The sequence below is a fragment of the Ranitomeya imitator genome, chromosome 3 (genome assembly GCF_032444005.1).
Source record: "Ranitomeya imitator isolate aRanImi1 chromosome 3, aRanImi1.pri, whole genome shotgun sequence".
NCBI classification, from domain to species: Eukaryota; Metazoa; Chordata; class Amphibia; order Anura; family Dendrobatidae; genus Ranitomeya; species Ranitomeya imitator.
Genome location: NC_091284.1, coordinates 742667433 through 742687455, shown reverse-complemented (window position 1 = coordinate 742687455; position 20023 = coordinate 742667433). Strand labels below are relative to the sequence as shown.

The following is a 20023-nucleotide window of genomic DNA, read 5'->3' as shown; positions in this document are numbered from 1 at the left end:
GCCACACGCAAAACTTGCACACGCGGAAAAATTGCCACATGCACAAAAGTTGCAACACATGCAAAAGTTGCCTCACACAAAACTTGCACATACTCAAAAGGCACCACACATAAAACTTGCCACGCGCAAAACTCGCCATGCGCAAAACTTGATGCACACAACTTGCTACACTAACCTGTCACATGCAACTTGACACACAAAAAGTTGCTACACGCATGTTGCCACACAAAACTCATCTCACAAAAGTCGCTACATGCATGTCGCCACAAGCAACTCAACACACACAACTTGACAAACGAAACTCGCCCTAAAACACACACAAGTCTGGTATTATCCTTCAAAAATAAAAATCTGATTAATAAGCAGACAAACTACAAGAGCAAAAAATGTACCATATAGGAAATACGGCAGATGTCTGTCACATGACCTGTCTATTATGTGTATGTGTGAGCTAATATATACTGCCAGGGGGAGGGCTTCCTGTTGGCTGGGGATTTATCAGGCTGCCAATTTAGCTTACAAATACTGAGGTAAAAATACTGAGCAAATAATGTGTGAACGAGGTCTAATACAGACAGGGGTGATGACACACAGGTATATACTATATACAGGGGAGATGACACACACATATATACTATACACAGGGGAGATGACACACAGGTATATACTATATACAGGGGAGATGACACACAGATATATACTATATACAGGAGAGATGATACTCAGGTATATACTATATAGAGGAGGAGATGACATACAGGTACATACTATATACAGGAGGAGATGACCTACAGGTATATACTATATACAGGAGGAGATGACATACAGGTATATGCTATATATAGAAGATGACATACAGGTATATACTATATACAGGAGATGACATACAGGTGTATACTATATATAAGGGAGATGACAAACATGTATATACTGAGGTGAAAATGAGAGGTGTGAGGTGAAAATGAAAAGGTGTGAGTGCAAAATGAGAGGAGTGAGGGAAAATAGTGCAGTGATCGGAAAATGACAGATGTGAGGTCGAAATGACAAGTGTTAGGGGGAATGAGAGGAGTGAGGGAAAAAATGAGAGATGTGAGGGAGAAAATGAGAGATGTGAGGGGGAAAAGGAAAGATGTGATTGGGAAAATGAGAGGCGTGATGGGAAAATAAGAGAAGTGAGGTGCTATAACTAAGCACAGATATTTACTATGCCCAGGCAACGCCGGGCTCTTCAGCTAGTATAAAATAAAACCATTGTTCAAAATGATGATTATAGTGGTCACTGTGACGTTGTGACGCTAACATGAGGATTGTGCACGGTTTGGCATACAGCTTTGATTAAAGCTTTGATTAAAAGGTGTGCACTTTGTCTATGTAAATAAACACTTGAAGATCAAAAGAATTATCCTTTGCAAGTGTCGTTTTTTCTGTTTTTACTGGGTTTGTTTCATCTATTAAAAAAAAAAGTGTATTACAGATATGTTTTTGCACTAATTATTTTTTACAGTTAACATAGAAAAACTCAAAAAAAAAAAAAAACCACAACATGAAGAGCAGACTCACCACAACCTTGTAAGATGACAAATGCACTCGCAGGGTGCAGCAGGCCCCCGATAATAAATGCTAAAGCAGCACAGGTGCAAGCTACTGATGAGAGCAACCACCCACTCGCCCAAACATTAGAGGGGTTGGCTGCCTAGCAGAAAAAATGCACACAGGTAAGGCTGGTTTCATACTTGCGTTTTGATCTGCAGCGTTTTAAACGCGTTTGCAAACGCATGAAAAAACACATGTAAACGTTGCGTTTTTTAGCCGCATGCGTTAACGCATGCGTCTAAAAAAACGCAGCGTTTGCACGCGTTTACATGCGTTTTTTCATGCGTTTGTGTTTTTTTGCACATGTCCAAAAATATCACAGGAGCCAAAAAAAGATAACCAGACACCACCAATAGGAATAGAGAGGGCTTATATGATGGGCTCTCTATATATAGACCCTAGGGCTACAGAAATTTTAACAGCTTGCTACTGTTTCCTGTGTCATGATGGATCTTCGCATGGAGAGCTTTTATTTCAACCTGGATTTCAGCTTCAAGATTTTTCTGGCCTGTGCTTTTGCTTGGGAGCAAGACCGAAACCGCCAAAGATGGAGAAGGAGACAACGTAGGCGTTTTTGGAGGCACCCCATAATAGAAGTGCGTGAGAGCCGTGGAGCCTATCACACGCTCTATGCCGAGCTGAATGCCAACCCGGAGAAATTCCAGGAGTACACGAGAATGTTGCAAGAATCGTTCCGGGATTTGCTGTCTCGTGTCCAAGGAGCGATACGGCGCCAGGACACCCAGCTCCGTAGAGCGATTCCACCCAAGGAACGTCTGCTGGTGACATTAAGGTACGTTTAAAATCTAAACCAATGACAGTCCCAATTTTGTTTATTCTGACATGGTTTTTTTGTGGTTTCCTTTTTTCTTTTTTCTTTTTAACCACACCATAAAAAGAGTACATGTTGTTTTTTGTGTGTTTTTCTTCTAGATTTCTTGCGACAGGGGAGAGTTTATCTTCCCTCCACTTCCAATACCGGATTGGAATATCCACCCTGTCCGGAATAGTTGTGGACATCCGTCGGGCTTTATGGAATGTACTCCGTGAGGAGTTTATATCAGTACCCACCGCGGACATGTGGCGTGAAATTGCAGATAAATTCTTGAATGTGTGTGATTTCCCCAACTGTTTAGGAGCGGTGGATGGAAAGCACATCCGCATTATCAAACCTGCCAGAACCGGATCGGAGTTTTTCAACTACAAAAAATATTTTTCTGTAGTGCTCATGGCAATAGCTGATGCGGACAGTCGCTTCATCGCCGTGGACATTGGAGCTTTTGGCCATGGCAATGATTCCCAGACTTTCAAAAGCTCGGATATGGGCCGGCATGTGTATGGCAACAATTTTAATTTTCCCCTCCACAGCCTCTCCCCAACACTCAAGGCCCACCGCTGCCATTTGTTATGGTTGGGGATGAGGCCTTCCAGATGTGTGAAAATCTACTTAAGCCATATTCCAGTCGGGACTTGGACCACACTAGAAGGATCTTCAACTACAGACTGACCAGGGCCCGGAGAACAGTAGAGTGTACCTTTGGCATTCTGGTTGCTAAATGGCGCATTCTTGCAACAGCCATAGATCAAAAAGTGGAAACAGTCGACGAGGTGGTCAAAGCCCGTGTGGTTCTCCACAATTACATAATTACTAAGGAGCGACCCCACATTGAACTGGATGAACCAGTTGCACACCCACTGCCTGATTTCCATCATCACCCGCTGCGGTCAACTGCAGCCGTTGGTCTCATGCGGGACCAATTTGCGGCCTATTTTGATTCAGATATTGGACGGGTGTCATGGCAGGACAATGTTGTTTAAATGTCCAGTTGTATCTTTATCTGTACCAGATACACCAAAAAACTAACTTCACAAGAAAGCCAAAGATAAAATATAACTTTTATTGATGAACAATAATAGTAAAAAAGTCACATTGGTGAAAGAACAACTCAAACACAGAACAAAAAGGTGGGTAGTCCAGAGAGGCTCCAAGATGAGAGTCAATACAAAAAATGAACAGTACTTATCCGGACATGTGTCCATATGCAGTTAATCATGTACCTATTCACATAGATATACAAGCACTAATGAGAACATTATACAATAAGTGCAGCAAGGTATAGTTACCGATTAGGAGCACTCCTGGAGACCCACCACACCCGACGCGCGTTTCGCTTGAAATGCTTCGTTTGGGGGTGATTAGGTGCCAGCTGATGTTGATATTTAAACCAAATTAAACCAATAGGGAAGGTGCCAGAATCAGAGTACTTAATGATATGCACTTGTGACCGCATGCGCAAATACCTGGATAGATGCTAAAGCCTAATGTGGCAGCTGGTACAAAGGACCGCAGCTCCAGCGACATATAAAACGCTAGAGCAATATCATACTTAAACCGCATACACGCGGCCGAGAACACCCAGACCGGAAATGACATAATCCTTTGACTTGGTATCCGGTGCGACCACCGGTAGTCATAGCGACCACATGTATACGTATCGCCGATGAGGAGACTCAGCAACGCATACAGAAGGGCCGGAAGTGACGACATAGCCTAGCAACGCTTCCGGTGTGTACACTGGTGATCATGGTAACCACCATGAACAACGCTTAATTAAGCGCACAGATACTAAACAAAGCGGACACACCGGAAGAGATGTAAAAGCAGGCACAAAAAACCGACGTATAGACAGCGCCTGAGACAGCGCACAAGCACCACGCAGGACAGACATACCTGAGGAAATGTAAGCACGGGCAAAGAGAACACCGCAATAGCCAAATAGGTGAATGGTAATAACCATAATCATTAACAGAAGACCACAACAATGATTACCACAACAATAAAAATGCTCGGCGCATACATATAAAAATAAAAGACACGAAAAAAAGATAAATATCCAACAAGAAACGCCGGAAAAGGTGCAACGTGAAACAAGTGCGCAGTGACCGCATATATCCTAAAAGAGGGGGAATAAATATTAGTATCATGAAAAGCACATATATATATAAATATAGAAAACAGAGCACAAACAAAGTGCAAATAGTGACTAAAATATTGAATAATGTGTATATATATATATATATATATATATATATATATATATGTAAAAATGCAATATGCATAAACAGGTACATGAATAAGTGCATAAAAAACGGACAGAAGTAACAGCGCCAGGCCAAGAGACAAATCGACGAACCCTTCTTTGGTCCCTTTAGGGTTGGTGCTTATAACTGGATTGATGCCCACATGGATACCACTTTTATTAAAAATAATCAAATGCTAAATCCTGTGGAATTTGAAAATACAGATTATGTCAATGCAATACAACCAAAAGCATGTGAGCAAAACTTACGTTCTCTGGAGAAGGACCGGTCTTAAAAATGACAGCACACGATGGTATTTGTACAGTCTGGTCCTTGCTTCTGAACCACTGGCAGCACGACTCTCTTCGCGCAGGTCCTTGTTGAAGCGGTCCTTCATGGAACGCCAACGTGTTTTTACTTTGTCCACTGTTAAAAAAAAAAAAATAAATTATGGTCAGTAAATTGACTTTTTGCTGTGCAAAGACAACTGTGTGTGATGAAAGAAACTCCAAAGAGTTTCTTTCATCACACACAGTCAAGAGAGCACGGCCAAGGTCTCTGCTGCTTCACACTGCAGTGCAATACTTACCAAATGCATTACGGACCCGTGGCGTGGCATTGTCCCAGCCATCCCACAACGCTTGGGCCACCTCATTCCATAAACGGCGGAGCGTGCAGTGGATCCCGGCTGTCCCACAACGGAACTCGCTCCTGGACAAGGGTTATAAGGAGGTCATTGTCAATACGGTCATCGTCCCGTCGTGAAACCTAAAATTAAAAGAAAATCATTAAAGTATGCTCAATCACATAAGGAAAAGAAAGATAACAGATGATGAGAAATGGCATGAATATGAAAGTCAACATACAAAAGGATTCCAGAAGAAAAATTTAAAGAAATTCAAGGGTAAAGAAAGGAAGATTAAAGAATATTACAATGATGACAGTCAGCCTTGTATACATACCCGCTGCCGTCTTCCCACCGGAGGTTGACTGCGCTGCTCCTGCCCGGTCTGTGCCTCAGTGGAAGTGCTCTAAAAAAAAAGGAAAAAATCAAATTGTCACATGTGTCGATGTGACAGTGAATACTTACCAAGCTGAAGAGGCAAATACTCACCTCACTGACATGCTCCACTTCCGACTGACGTGGCTCAAACTCCTCACTAGATGAAGACTCCGAAGAAGACATTCTGATGCATGTGGAAAAAAAGAAATGGAAGAAATTAGGACATGTAGAGCCAAAAATTTGAAAAAACAGGCATTGGTTATGATATACTCACATTGATCTGGGTCTTGTCCTCCAAAATGCGGCCTGACAGTGTCTTGTCTTCTTGAGAGTCTGATGAGAAGTGTCCTGAAACTGTCCCCAACATCCCTTTTATCACCTTGATGCTAGGGGGTGGCTTATCAGTGTCTAGACCTCCTTATCTTAATTGAAACGCATGTGTTCAAAAACGCATGCAAACGCATGTACGTAAAAAACGCATGCGTTTCCATAGACTCCAATGCATTTTTTGATGCAAAAAAGCAAACGAACGCATGCGTTTTTATGCGTCAAAAAAAGCCTCTGAAAATTACTACATGTTGCATTTCTGCAAATGAACGCATGCAGCAAAAAAACGCAGGCGTTGTAAAACGCGACCAAACGCGTATAAAAAAAGCATGCGTTTTTAATATTAAACATAGGAAAAAAACGCATGCGTTTTTATGCGGTACAAACGCTGCAGACAAAAACGCAAGTGTGAAACCAGCCTAAGGCTTGCATAAGACACTATTCACACAGATAAATGTGATGCACAGTATCTGGACAACCTATTGATCATGCCCATAGTATTAGCAGGCGGGCCGTCTAGATAGATAGATAGATATAAATAAATGCTGGGAGCGTCACTCTGTCCGAAGCCTTTATAGACTGCGTAAGCGCCGGTGCAGTCTGGACCCTACAGAGTGACGCAGCCCAGGAGATCGCAGTATGCGTAAGCACTGAACGCACACTGCGATCTCCAACGGAGAAGCAGGGACATGGCAGGAGGATGAGTATGAGCTATATTCACCTGTCCCGTTCCAGTGCTGCGCACCGCTCCATCTTTTGGGTCTTCTGCCTGGGACGTTCACAGTTCAGAGGGCGCGATGACGCGCTTAATGCGCGCCGCCCTCTGACTGAACAGTCACAGCCAGAGGACCCAGAACACGGAGCGGCAAGCAGTGCTGGATCAGGGCCAGGTGACTATAGCAAGTGTCGGGGGGCCTGAGCTAGCGGTGAGTCCGGCACCTGACCCCCACAACGCGCCGGTGTCCCCGCCTGCTCAGGCCCCCCAGCACTCGGCGCCCAGCGACGATAGGTGATATGTTATTTTTTATTTTTTATTTTTTTTATATATATCGCAGCAGCATACGGGGCATATACTATGGAGCATCTTATGGGGGCCATAAACCTTTATGAAGCAGTGTACGGGGCATATACTATGGAGCATCTTGTGGGGGCCATAAACCTTTATGGAGCAGTGTATGGGGCATATACTATGGAGCATCTTATGGGGGCCATAAACCATAATGGAGCAGCATACGGGGCATATACTATGGAGCATCTTATGGGGGCCATCAACCATAATGGAGCAGCATACGGGGCATATACTATGGAGCATCTTATGGGGGCCATCAACCATAATGGAGCAGCGTATGGGGCATATGGATGGGAGCAGCAAATTACAGAACGGTGGCGTAGGATGGGAGCAGCACATGACAGAACGGGGGCGCAGGATGGGAGCAGCACATGACAGAAAAGGGCAGCACATGACGGAACGGGGGTGCAGGATGGCAGCAGCACATGACAGAACGGGGGTGCAGGATGGAAGCAGCACATGACCGGATGGGAGCAGCAAATGACAGAATGGAGGCGCAGGATGGGTGCAGCACATGTCAGAATGGAGGAGCAGGATGGGTGCAGCACATGTCAGAATGGGGCGCAGGATGGGAGCAGCACATGACAGAATGGGGGCGCAGGATGGGAGCAGCACATGACAGAATGGGGGCGCAGGATGGGTGCAGCACATGACAGGATGGGGGCGCAGGATGGAGCAGCACATGACAGGATGGGGGAGCAAGATGGAGCAGCTCATGACAGGATGGGGACGCAGGATGGAGCAGCACATGACAGGATGGGGACGCAGGATGGAGCAGCACATGACAGGATGGGGACACAGGATGGAGCAGCACATGACAGGATGGGGACACAGGATGGGGACGCAGGATGGAGCAGCACATACCAGGATGGAGACCATATACCAATATAAATGCTCGCCACCCGGCGTAGAACGGGTTCAATAGTTAGTGTGTATATATATATATATATATATATATATATATATATATATATATATATATATATATATATATATATATATATATATATATATATACATACAACACACATCCGTGTGTATGTATTTGACATCCCTGTGCTGTCAGTGTAACATGTATGGAATGAAGTGCTACATAGAAATTAAAGAGTTTTATGTATTAAAGTAGTTCACAGATGGAGAGACAGTAGATGGCGATGAGGAAAATGATAGTTAGAAATATGTTGGTGTGATTTGCGTTCTTATTTCTCTGTATTCCTATTTACTTTTTAAATAAAGAAATAAAAAAAGTCATTGGTCCTCATAATATTCATAACTAGCTGAGGGAAAGCTGACAGCTGGAGGCTGATGTTAATATTCCAAGAAGGGGTCAATAGCCATAAACATTCCCAGGCTATTAATATCAGCTCACGGCTGTTTGCTTAGCCATTATTGGTTATTATAGGGTGACCCCATAAACAATGATGTGGGTTCCCCCCATATTTATTAACCAGACAAAGAACATCAGCTCTCAGTCACCTCAGAAATGGCGCATCCATTAGATCCAGTTCTGGTACTTGTCCTCCGCTCTTCTCACTTGTCCTGGCATGGTGGGGAGTGGGGTAATAGATGTGGGCTTGATGTCAGCTGTGCGTGAGAACGTAGCTGCGTGTGACCGGCTGTGACGTCATTAAGGTTCTCGCCGTTTACAGGCTGCTCTTGTCACATTCAGCTCAGTGTGTTAAGGCTGGCATGGAGATCGGTCTCATCACTGATGCGACCATTCTCCAAACCATTCTGATCGTCGTAGCACGTGGCCATTAACCCCAAGGGTGGTTTGCACGTTAATGACCGGGCCAATTTTTACAATTCTGACCACTGTCCCTTAATGAGGTTATAACTCTGGAACGCTTCAACGGATCCTGGTGATTCTGACATTGTTTTCTCGTGACTTATTGCACTTCATGATAGTGGTAAAATTTCTTTGATATTACCTGCGTTTATTTGTGGAAAAAAATAGAAATTTGGCTAAAATTTTAAGAATGTTGCAATTTTCCAACTTTGAATTTTTATTCCCTCACAGAGATATATCACACAAAATACATTTCCCACATGTCTACTTTACATCAGCACAATTGTGGAACCAAAATTGACCAGCAATTTATCATTTCTACAAAACCATTTTTTTTTAAGGGACTACATCACATTTGAAGTCACTTTGAGGGGTCTATATGATAGAAAACACCCAAGTGTGACACCATTCTAAAAACTGCACCCCTCAAGGTACTCAAAACCACATTCAAAAAGTTTATTAACCCTTCAGGTATTTCACATTATTTGGAATGTTTAAAAAAAAAATGAACATTTAACTTTTTTTCACAAAAATTTACTTCAGCTCCAATTTGTTTTATTTTACCAAGCGTAACAGAAGAAATTGGACCCCAAAAGTTGTTGTGCAATGTGTCCTGAGTATGCTGATACCCCATATGTGGGGGTATACCAATGTTTGGGTGCATGGCAGAGCTCGGAAGGGAAGGAGCGCCGTTTTGACTTTTCAATGCAAAATTGACTGGAATTGAGATGGGACGCCATGTTGCGTTTGGAGAGCCCCAGATGTGCCTAAACATTGAAACTCCCCCACAAGTGACACCATTTTGGAAAGTAGACCCCCTAAGGAACTTATCTAGATGTGTTGTGAGAACTTTGAACCCCCAAGTGTTTCACTACAGTTTATAATGCAGAGCCGTGAAAATAAAAAATCATTTTTTTTCCACAAAAAATATTTTTTAGCCCCCAGTTTTGTATTTTCCCAAGGGTAACAGTTGAAATTGGACCCGAAAAGTTGTTGTACAATTTGTCCTGAGTACGCTGATACCCCATATGTGGGGGGAACCACCGTTTGGGCGCATGACAGAGCTCGGAAGGGAAGCAGAGCCGTTTGGAATGCAGACTTAGATAGATTGGTCTGCAGGCGTCACATTGCGTTTGCAGAGCCTCTGATGTACCTAAACAGTAGAAACCCCCCACAAGTGACCCCATATTGGAAACTAGACCCCCCCAAGGAACTTATTTAGATGCATTGTGAGAACTTTGAACCCCCAAGTGTTTCACTACAGTTTATAACGCAGAGCCGTGAAAATAAAAATTATTTTTTTCCCCACAAAAATTATTTTTTAGCCCCCAGTTTTGTATTTTCCCAAGGGTAATAGAAGAAATTTGACCCCAAAAGTTGTTGTGCAATGTGTCCTGAGTACGCTGATACCCCATATGTTGGGGTAAACCGCTGTTTGGGTGCACGGAAGAGCTCAGAAGGGAAGGAGCACTGTTTTACTTTTTCAACGCAGAATTGGCTGGAATTGAGATCGGACGCCATGTCGCGTTTGGAGAGCCCCTGATGTGCCTAAACAGTGGAAACCCCCAAATTATAACTGAAACCCTAAACCCAAACACACCCCTAACCCTAATCCCAACCCTTACCATAACACTAACCACACCCCTTACCCGAACATGCCCCTTAGCCTAATCCCAACCACACCCCTAACTCCAACACACCCCTAACCGTAATCCCAACCATAACCCTAACCCTAATCCAAACCCTAATCCCAACCGTAAATGTAATCCAAACCCTAATCCTAACTTTAGCCCGAACCCCAATTGTAGCCCTAACCTCAACCCTAGCCCTAGCCCTAATGGGAAAATGGAAATAAATACATTTTTTTAATTTGATTATTTTTTCCCTAACTAAGGGGGTGGTGTAGGGGGGGTTTGATTTTACTTTTATAGCTGTTTTTTTAGCAGATTTTTGATTGGCAGCTGTCACACACTAAAAGACGCTTTTTATTGCAAAAAATAGTTTTTGCGTCTCCACATTTTGAGAGCTATAATTTTTCCATATTTTGGTCCACAGTGTCATGTGAGGTCTTGTTTTTTGCGGGACGAGTTGACATTTTTATTGGTACCATTTTCGGACACGTGACTTTTTTTTATCTCTTTATATTCCTATTTCTGTGAGTATTTAAATCTTTGCGAAGCACAAACACATTTTGGATGATTATATTTCAACATAATTTCCAGTTCAGTGTCTATTGCTTGTCTGTAGAAAAATAATACGGGTAGTTGATAGCTTATTAACTGAATCATAGCTTATATGTACAGACGTTGTGCAGGAGGGTGGCACCTGGATCCTGTGGATATGCAGAAATTGGGCAGCAGGGTTGCACTTGGATACCGTGTATGTGTAAATAAATGCCATCTGAATTTTAATCCACTGTTATACATTTATTTCCCCATAGCATTACTTATTAGGTTTCTGTAGTGAAGCAATAGAAAAATTCCAAATGGAGATTAGTGTAATCATGTTAACTCTTCATATGTATAAATTGGCTTACAAGGCATCTGTCAATAGGATCAACCCTCCTAAGCCGTCTATACGGGTATACAGGTCATAGGAAGCTGGATAAAATTATACCTTGATATCTGCAACCCGCGATGTCTTATTCCAAAGGAATCCACATTTTTCCAATATGTAAATGAGCTGTTAAGATCTATGGGCGGGACATAGATCTCCCTTAGGGTACCGTCACACTATACGATTTACCAACAATCACGACCAGCGATACGACCTGGCCGTGATCGTTGGTAAGTCGTTGTGTGGTCGCTGGAGAGCTGTCACACAGACAGCTCTCCAGCGACCAACGATGCCGAGGTCCCCAGGTAACCAGGGTAAACAGCGGGTTACTAAGCGCAGGGCCGCGCTTAGTAACCCGATGTTTACCCTGGTTACCAGCGTAAAAAAAAACAAACACTACATACTTTCACTGCTCTGCTTTCACTTTACGGCCGGCAGTCAGTGAGTGCGGGAAGCATACGGCAAGGGACCTGACGGACACCGGAATGTAAGTATGTAGTGTTTGGTTTTTTTTACGCTGGTAACCAGGGTAAACATCGGGTTACTAAGCGTGGCCCTGCGCTTAGTAACCTGATGTTTACCCTGGTTACAAGCAAACGCATCGCTGGATCGGTGTCACACACACCGATCCAGCGATGACAGCGGGAGATCCAGCGACGAAAGAAAGTTCCAAAAGATCTGCTATGACGTACGATTCTCAGCAGGATCCCTGATCGCTGCTGCGTGTCAGACACAGCGATATCGTATGGATATCGCTGGAACGTCACGGATCGTACCGTCGTAGCGACAAAAGTGCCACTGTGAGATGGTACCATTAGACTCTGCCTCCATGGATTATTATAAATTTAAAGGTGGCATTGCCAGTGTGAGACATGTAGCTCAGGAAAGCAGACTGTCAGTCATTAAATGTCTCACAATGGCATTAAGATGGCTATACATGGTTGTTGAATCTGCTGTTTTCAGTGGAACCCACCATTTAACCATTTCATGTGTACAGGGTGTCCTGTGCTTCCCTTATAGCAGATATCATGGGAAGTAGAGATTGGGCAGTTTAATTTCAACATGACTGATCCTTTTGTTATTATAGGAGATAAGCTGCCGCTAGGGGTTTCTAGGGTAAGGTTTCTGACAGTAGCTGAAGGTGTGTTTACACAGAATGACTGTCAGCCCGATACAACCACAAATTGTTAAACCTTTACTGATCGGCGTTTAATAGCTGGTTTGCACAGGCAGCCAAAGGAAATGATGTGCACTGAGCGATCTGTAATAGAGTGTGCATAGGCAGCCATAGTTCTCAGCAGTGCAAGTCCTGTGTAAAGACAAGGGATCGCCAAGAACCATGATCTTTTGTGCTGCACATAGTGTGCACCTGAGCGTTTTGATGTTTACACTGCAAGATGATTTTTTGTTTTTAAGGACGGTTGTTCACAATTCTTTCAGTGTAAATTCAGCTTTCGTTTCAAGAGGAAAGAAAATATGCGGCACTCACCCAGCTTGCGTGACACTGTAGCCTTTAATGTACCAGGAATTCGGTTACAAACAATTCATTCGGCTCAGCAGGTGACGGTGAGGGTGCAGGGAGTGTGTCCCCTCCACACTCCCTGCACCCTCACCGTCACCTGCCGAGCCGAATTAATTGTTTGTAACCAGATTCCTGGTACATTAAAGGCTACAGTGTCACGCAAGCTGGGTGAGTGCCGCATATTTTCTTTCCTCTTGAAATGAAGACCGAACGATCACTTGTGTATATGCAGAGCACCAACAACCAGTGGGGCATACTACCGCGTGTCAATAGGAAAATCCAACAGAAAGGGCATTCTCTGCTCGGGACTGCATTCCTTGTGCCATTCATTATTTTGCTGCTTAAATTCAGCTTTACTTGGCAGAGCCGAGTATGGTATGCATGAGTAGCCGTGTCTTTACGGTCTGATAAAATCCACTGTTTTGTGTTTCTTTTCTCTCCCGTGTACAATAGTAATGCAACATGCCATCCTATTGTATCCTATGTTAAAGAGAATCTGTCACCAGGTCAAAGAGGCCACTATTTGCTCTTTTTGTATTCCTGCTGCTCCCCTGATTATTCCTTTTTATTTTATAAATTACTATAGATTTGAGATTTGGGCCTTTTTTATATATTTATTTATTGCTAATCCTTTGGGCTATGCCAAGAGTTTAGTAGTATTATTAATAGGGTTGATCGAATGGCTTCGGATAAGCACTTATCCAAAACTATTAGATCAACCCTAATTATTAAAGACACCCCTCCAGAGAATCTGTGAGTCACATCCCCTTGGAAAATACCATAAAGTTAGCACTGAATAAAAAGGCCTATATCTCTGACTGGCTGATTTAAAAAATACCCAATTTCGCATAATAAAAGCAAAAAGTGCCCACTTTTAACCTGGTGACAGGTTCTCTTTAGACAGACCTTTTTATAGTTGTGAGTTAATTTGCTAATAATCTTTTATATTTTTTTTTTTTGCTGCATTATCTTGTTCTAGTCCTATGCTACATCTTGCCCTATAGCCCATTATTCATCTACAGTTGTATTCTGTCACCGGAAGCAGTTGACTGTTTTTTTTCACACACACTTTTATAAGGCTTTTTTTTTACATCTGCTGTATGATGACAGATCCCAAAGTTTATCACGCTTTCACAATGCTATACAGAGCATAGCCAAAACAACATTTCTACATTATTCAGTCTAAGTGCAACTTTGGTATATAAATCAGAATCATTAAATTCAATGTATTGGGAAAGTTTGTCAACTTTTTATGTAAATTTAAGTAGCCAAAACTGTTAAATTATCAACTTTAAAAAAGTTGTTCCTCTTTTAATATATGGTGGCTGATTGCTGACTAATCTCATTATTTTATGAAGTATGGATACTGTAGATGATTTTTATACCAGCAGATGTAACGCAGCCATGGGTACAGTTCTAATATCTATTAACATTTTCTTTCCCAGAACTATGACATTCTCAAGACAAGCCAGGCACCACCACCAAGAAAACCAAGATTTGCTTTTGACAACAGAGGCTATGATGGTAGCCTCAATGACCTCACCAAACCATGCCTTGAAGTTAGTTCGGTTGTGGTAGGAATTATAGGTATGACCTGCCAGTCATGCGTCCAGTCCATTGAAGGAAGGATCTCAAAGATACCAAGTGTGGTCAACATAAAGGTTTACCTTGATAAAGCCAATGCAGAAGTATGTTACATACCTTCTGAAATAACGCCACAGAAGATTTGCGAAGAAATCGAAGATATGGGCTTTGATACCCACCTAGATAAATGCAAAGAACTGAAAGGTGGTCTTTATAAAGAGGAAGTAGTAAAAATCAGGATAGAGGGTATGACGTGCCAATCATGCGTCAATACCATTGAAGGGAAAATTGGAAAAATTCAAGGAGTAGAAAAAATAAAGGTTTCTCTTACAAACCAAGAAGCAATGATTGTTTATTGCCCGCAGTACATCCAGCCAGAAGACCTACAAAAACAGATCGATGATATGGGCTTTGTTGCTTCTGTCAAAAGCAAACCTGATCCAACAAAACTGGGACCAATTAATATTGAACTTCTACAAAGTATCTCTACAGACCCCAAGCTTAGGAATACAGTTGGACCTATAGGTAATACAATAGCAAGAACTATTCATATAGACGGGATGCATTGTAAATCATGTGTACACAACATTGAGGGCTCCATTTCTGAGCTCCCTGGTGTTCAGAACATTAAAGTCTCTCTGGAGAACAAAAATGCTGTAATATCTCTTGTCGAGGATGTTACTAGCCTACTGATGTTAAAAGAAGCAATTGAAGCTCTTCCACCAGGACATTTTAAGGTGACCCTTCCAGAAGAAGATGAACCGAGTCCTGCATTCCGAACAAAATCAACCCTTCATTCATCTCCTAATCAAAGCGAAAGGACCACCACAAGGACAGCGTTCATCCGGATTGGTGGAATGACTTGTGGGTCTTGTGTGTCAACGATTGAAGATACGATCTCTCAAAGAAAGGGTGTCCAATCCATATCTGTGTCATTACCTGACGGGATGGGAACAATTCTCTATATTCATACAGAAACTAACTCTGAAGAATTAAGACTGGCTATAGAAGACATGGGCTTTGACGCTACTCTTATTTCTGGTATGTGGCTTTTTTTTAATATTACTATACTAAACTATACTAAACCCATACAACCATACTAAACTAGGAGCATTCGATGTTCAGTTATTTGCAAATGAGAAAGTTCTAGCAACAAAGGAAAAAGAATAGTAGCAAGTCACACATAGTAAATTTACATATAACATTAGAAAAATTACCATAAATTCAAGTTAGACCTGGTATATATAAACATGATACATAGAACGTGAGTGTCACATGTGTAAGCGTGAAATGATGCCCTAGAGGGGCTGGAATAACAGAGTATGTTTATTCGTCAATATAATCACAAATCATAACACATGTCCAGCTTCTTACCCATCATAAGTCCTGACCACACCAGCCACCCTTGCGGCCCCTGACGCGCGTTTCGCGTGCTTCGCTTTTTCAAACTGGAAAGTTTTTGTTTTGTTTTGTTTTTTTTTTAATCACTTTAATGCCCTGGAAATGTTATCTAACAATGTCCCAGACACATTTGAGGTTTCATGTTAACAAAATCCTGGTTGACTTACAACTTTTTATTTTATTCTTTTTGCCAAATTATTCAAGTAGTTTTTTTTTTTTATAATAAATTAAGTTTTTTATATCTTTATTTTTTTGCCTTTTACTAGAGCTAAAATGTAATTTACATTAAGTTGCGTTTGGATTTTCACATTTTATTTGTAATAAAGGTGCTTTTATATTCCTTTATGCCATACTTACATTGAGAGGGTATGGGATATGGGATCCAGTTTTGGGCTCCACATTTTAAAAAGGATATTCAGAAGTAAGAATCAGATCAAAGGCGAGCAACTAGATTATTACAAGGAATGGAAGGCCTCTCATATGATGAAATGTTGGAAAATTTAGGCGTGTTTAGCTTAGAAAAGGCGCCTCAGAGGAGATCTTATTTATATGTCTAAATATGCGTGTGGCCAGTTCCACAACAAAAACACATGACTTATTCCTTTCAAAACCATATGAAGGACTAGAGGGCACTCATTACGGGTGGAAAAAAGGCGATTCCGGTAGCTAAATAGGAAACGGTTCTTTACAGTTAGAGCAATCAGATTGTGGAATGCCCGACCACAGGAGGTAGTAATGGCCGACACTATAACAGCTTTTAAAAAAGGGCTGGATGATTTCCTTGATACACATAACATTGCGGGTTATAGTTAAATTAGTGACAAAATGTATAATTGGTGGAGAAAGGTTGAACTTTAATGGATTAGGTATTTTTTCAATCTGTGTAACTATGTAAGATCATCTAAAAAAGTTAGAAATGAAAAGTTCATGAAAAATTAAGGGGATTGTCCTTTTTCAATAAATCTTCATACCTGGGTGCAGATTGGTATAAAAAATAACTCTGTTCTCAGACCACCATTGAGTCCAATCCGCGATCTCAGGGTCTCTGAGCGGGTGTTTTGTCTACACTGGCAGAGGTTCTGAGTTCACTGTTTGGCTTCTGCATTTTTAACCTAATGTCAACGCTGCAGATCATGCTAGACACCGGTAGCAGTGGCGGAGACTTACCAGTGTACCTAGGGATGATGAGTACAGCACGTTTGTTTTTTTTTAATACCAAACTCCCCCTAGGAATGAAGATTTCTTGCAAAGGGACAAGTCCTTTTAAAGAAATGCTTAAATGCTTGATAATGCCTCTACTTGATGATACCTCTACAAGGCTGGATAACCAGATAAGCATGTATCCCACATTTTTCCAACAGGTATTTCCTGATATTTCATAGCATCTTTGTCATAATTAGTATTTGCCATATTTTTCATACTATAATAGGCACTGATTTGCCAGATTCCTTGACTTTTTTTTTAAAGAAAACTTGCTATTTTTATAGTCTGATATGTGCAGCACTTTATAGATACTTTAGTAAGCCAACAAGTATGAAAACTGTCCTAACCAACTGCAATTCTGAATAACTGAAGACCTACAAAGAGCTTCTCTATGACCCTTCAGACACAGGTAGTCAAGTAATTGCATGACTATCCTTCGCATATTGTGGCTCAAGGTATGGAGGGTATATCTGGCTTCGAATAAATCTTTTACAGGATTGCTGTTTCAGGGATCTCGCCTGTTTGGAACCAGACTTGATAAGATCATTTCTGATGCAACTAACGAAAGGAGCACCCTGCTTCCGCAATCCAGGGCTGGTTGTCCTTTTTGGAGATGTGGGGCCCTGCAGTTCCGTCCGAAGACGGATATCCGGAGACGGTTTAATCGGGTCAGTAAATGAGGCCCAGGAGTACAGAAGAACTGTTTAGATGAACTCCCACCAGTTGCCCTCCCTGTTTGGGAGCTAAGCTTGCTGGGTCCAAAGGCAACAGAAGGGTCAATGCTTGACGGGTGGCCCCCACTTGGGAATTTCTCCCAGGTTGCTGGCTGCCTTCCCCTCTTTCAGGAGGCAAGGCTGGTGAGCGGTCAGTGATTTTTGGGTCAGAGAAGTTGTCTCTTTTGGCTACAAAGCCTCAAGATCGATTTTTATGTTTTTCGTGTCTCCAGTTTTCCCAGCATCAAAACCAGTTCCGACCAATCGATGGCCTTTCTGCTCCAGGCAGGAGTAATTACAAATTACTTTCCACAGCATTTCAGGGGGTTTTATTCAAACCTGTTCATCATCCTCAAGAAAGACAGCTCAGTATTGCCCAGTCTAGATTTATGATGCCTGAACAGGTGGGTTCAGCTCTGTTGCTTTCAAGAAGGAGTCGCTCTGGTCAGTGGTCACATCCATGTTGACTTGGATTTCTTATCTTCAGTAGATATTCAGGAAGCTTATCTACATGTACCGATATTTCCAGCTCATCAGCGTTTTCTTCACTTTGTGGTCAACCAAGATCACTTTCAGTTCAGGACTCTCCCTTTCGGGCTGGCCACAGCACCCAGAGTATTTACAGAGATTCTGACCCCAATTATGGTGTTGCTTCGTACCAGTTATATTCCCCTATCTGAACAGTATTCTAGTTAAGCTACAATCCTTTGCTCAGAGCCTAGAGAGCCTGCAGATTGTTTTTCTTGCCCTTGAGCAATTTGGATGGTATTTCAACAAGACAAAGTCCGTCTGTTTTGGTTCTGACACAGTGATTACAGTTTCTGTGAATGGTATTTGACACGGTTAAGGCGTCGGTCTATCTTTAGGTGAAGACGAGTTACACTTCAGTACTCCATCAGAACCTTGAAGCCTTCAAGCAGACGATCCCTCTGGTTTTGCATGAGAATCTTAGGAAAGATGGTGGCAAAGTTCGAGGCAGTTTTGTTTGCTCAATTTTGTTCGCAACCTAAAAAAACACACTGATGACCTCTTGGGACAAATCGTTACAGTCTCTAGATTGGTCCATTTGTCTCCCCTTCTACTGTTGCCAGTCTCTTAGGTGGTGGTTGAGTTCACCCCCGTTAACTCGGGGTCGCTACTTTCTCCCCATTCACAGGCAAGTTCTCACCACAGATGCCAGCCTTGCAGATTGGGGAGCAGTATTTTGTCAACTCACTGTTTAGGGGGTCTGGAGTAGCCAGAAGAAACTTCTTCCAATCAACATGCTGTATCTCAGAGCTGTCTGTCTGGCACTTCAACATAGGCAGCACTCAATTGGTTGCTGATCAGCATTCAAACAATTCATCCAGAGGTGTTCAGGCTGCTTTGTCAGTGGTGGGGTACACTGGATGTCAATCTGTTCCCTTCCAGGCTAAACCGCAAGGTGATGAAGTTTGTGGCAAGATGCCAGGACCCTAAGGCTGTCGCAGTTGACGCCCTTCTAATCTCTTGGTCCCAGTTCTCTCTGCACTACCTTTTTCCACCTCAACCTCTTCTACCTAGACTTTTAAAAAGGATCAGGGTAGAAGGGGTTCCAGTCATTCTCATTGCTCCGGACTAGTATCTGCGGACCTGGTATTTGGATGTCATCAATCTCTTGTTAGATGTTCCATGAACACTACTCAACCACCCGGATCTTCAGTCACTGGGTATGTTCTTCCACCAGAATTTAGTTGCTCAATTTGACAGCATTGCTATTGAAGCCTCAATTTTGAGGCAGTTGGATCTATGTGATTTAGTCATCCAGACTATGAATAGAGCCCGGAAGCCATCCTCTTTGTGAGTTTACCATCGCACTTGGAAGGCTTGTTTTCATTGGTGTGAGTCTACCAGTACTTAATCAATGTGTTTTTCTTTGATAAGCATTTCTCTCCTTCTTACAGTTAAGTTTAGAGACCGGGCTGGTGCTTAACTTCCTCAAAGGTCAGATGTCCACCCTGGCTACTTTATTTCAGAGGGATTTCACATCTAAAATGCAAGTTAAAACTATTTTTTCCAGGGGATATCATATGCTAGACCACCCTATTGGACACCTCCTATATCCTTGCGATCTTAATCCTGGTTTAGAGGGCCTTCAGTCTACACCTTTTGAGCATTTCAGAGAGGTCTGTATATTTTCCCGTTCTGTTTGTAAGGTAGTTTT

General features: G+C 42.3%; 1 protein-coding gene across 2 annotated transcripts in view; it reads left to right on the top strand.

Moving 5' to 3' along the window:
* The window catches only part of ATP7B (ATPase copper transporting beta), a 173488-nt gene that overhangs the window by 93379 nt on the left and 60086 nt on the right, over positions 1–20023 (top strand). For both annotated transcript variants that reach the window (XM_069758888.1, XM_069758887.1), the window contains one exon: positions 14386–15565. In XM_069758888.1, the coding sequence (XP_069614989.1) occupies positions 14386–15565 (1180 nt within the window). The remainder of the gene's footprint in view (positions 1–14385; positions 15566–20023) is intronic.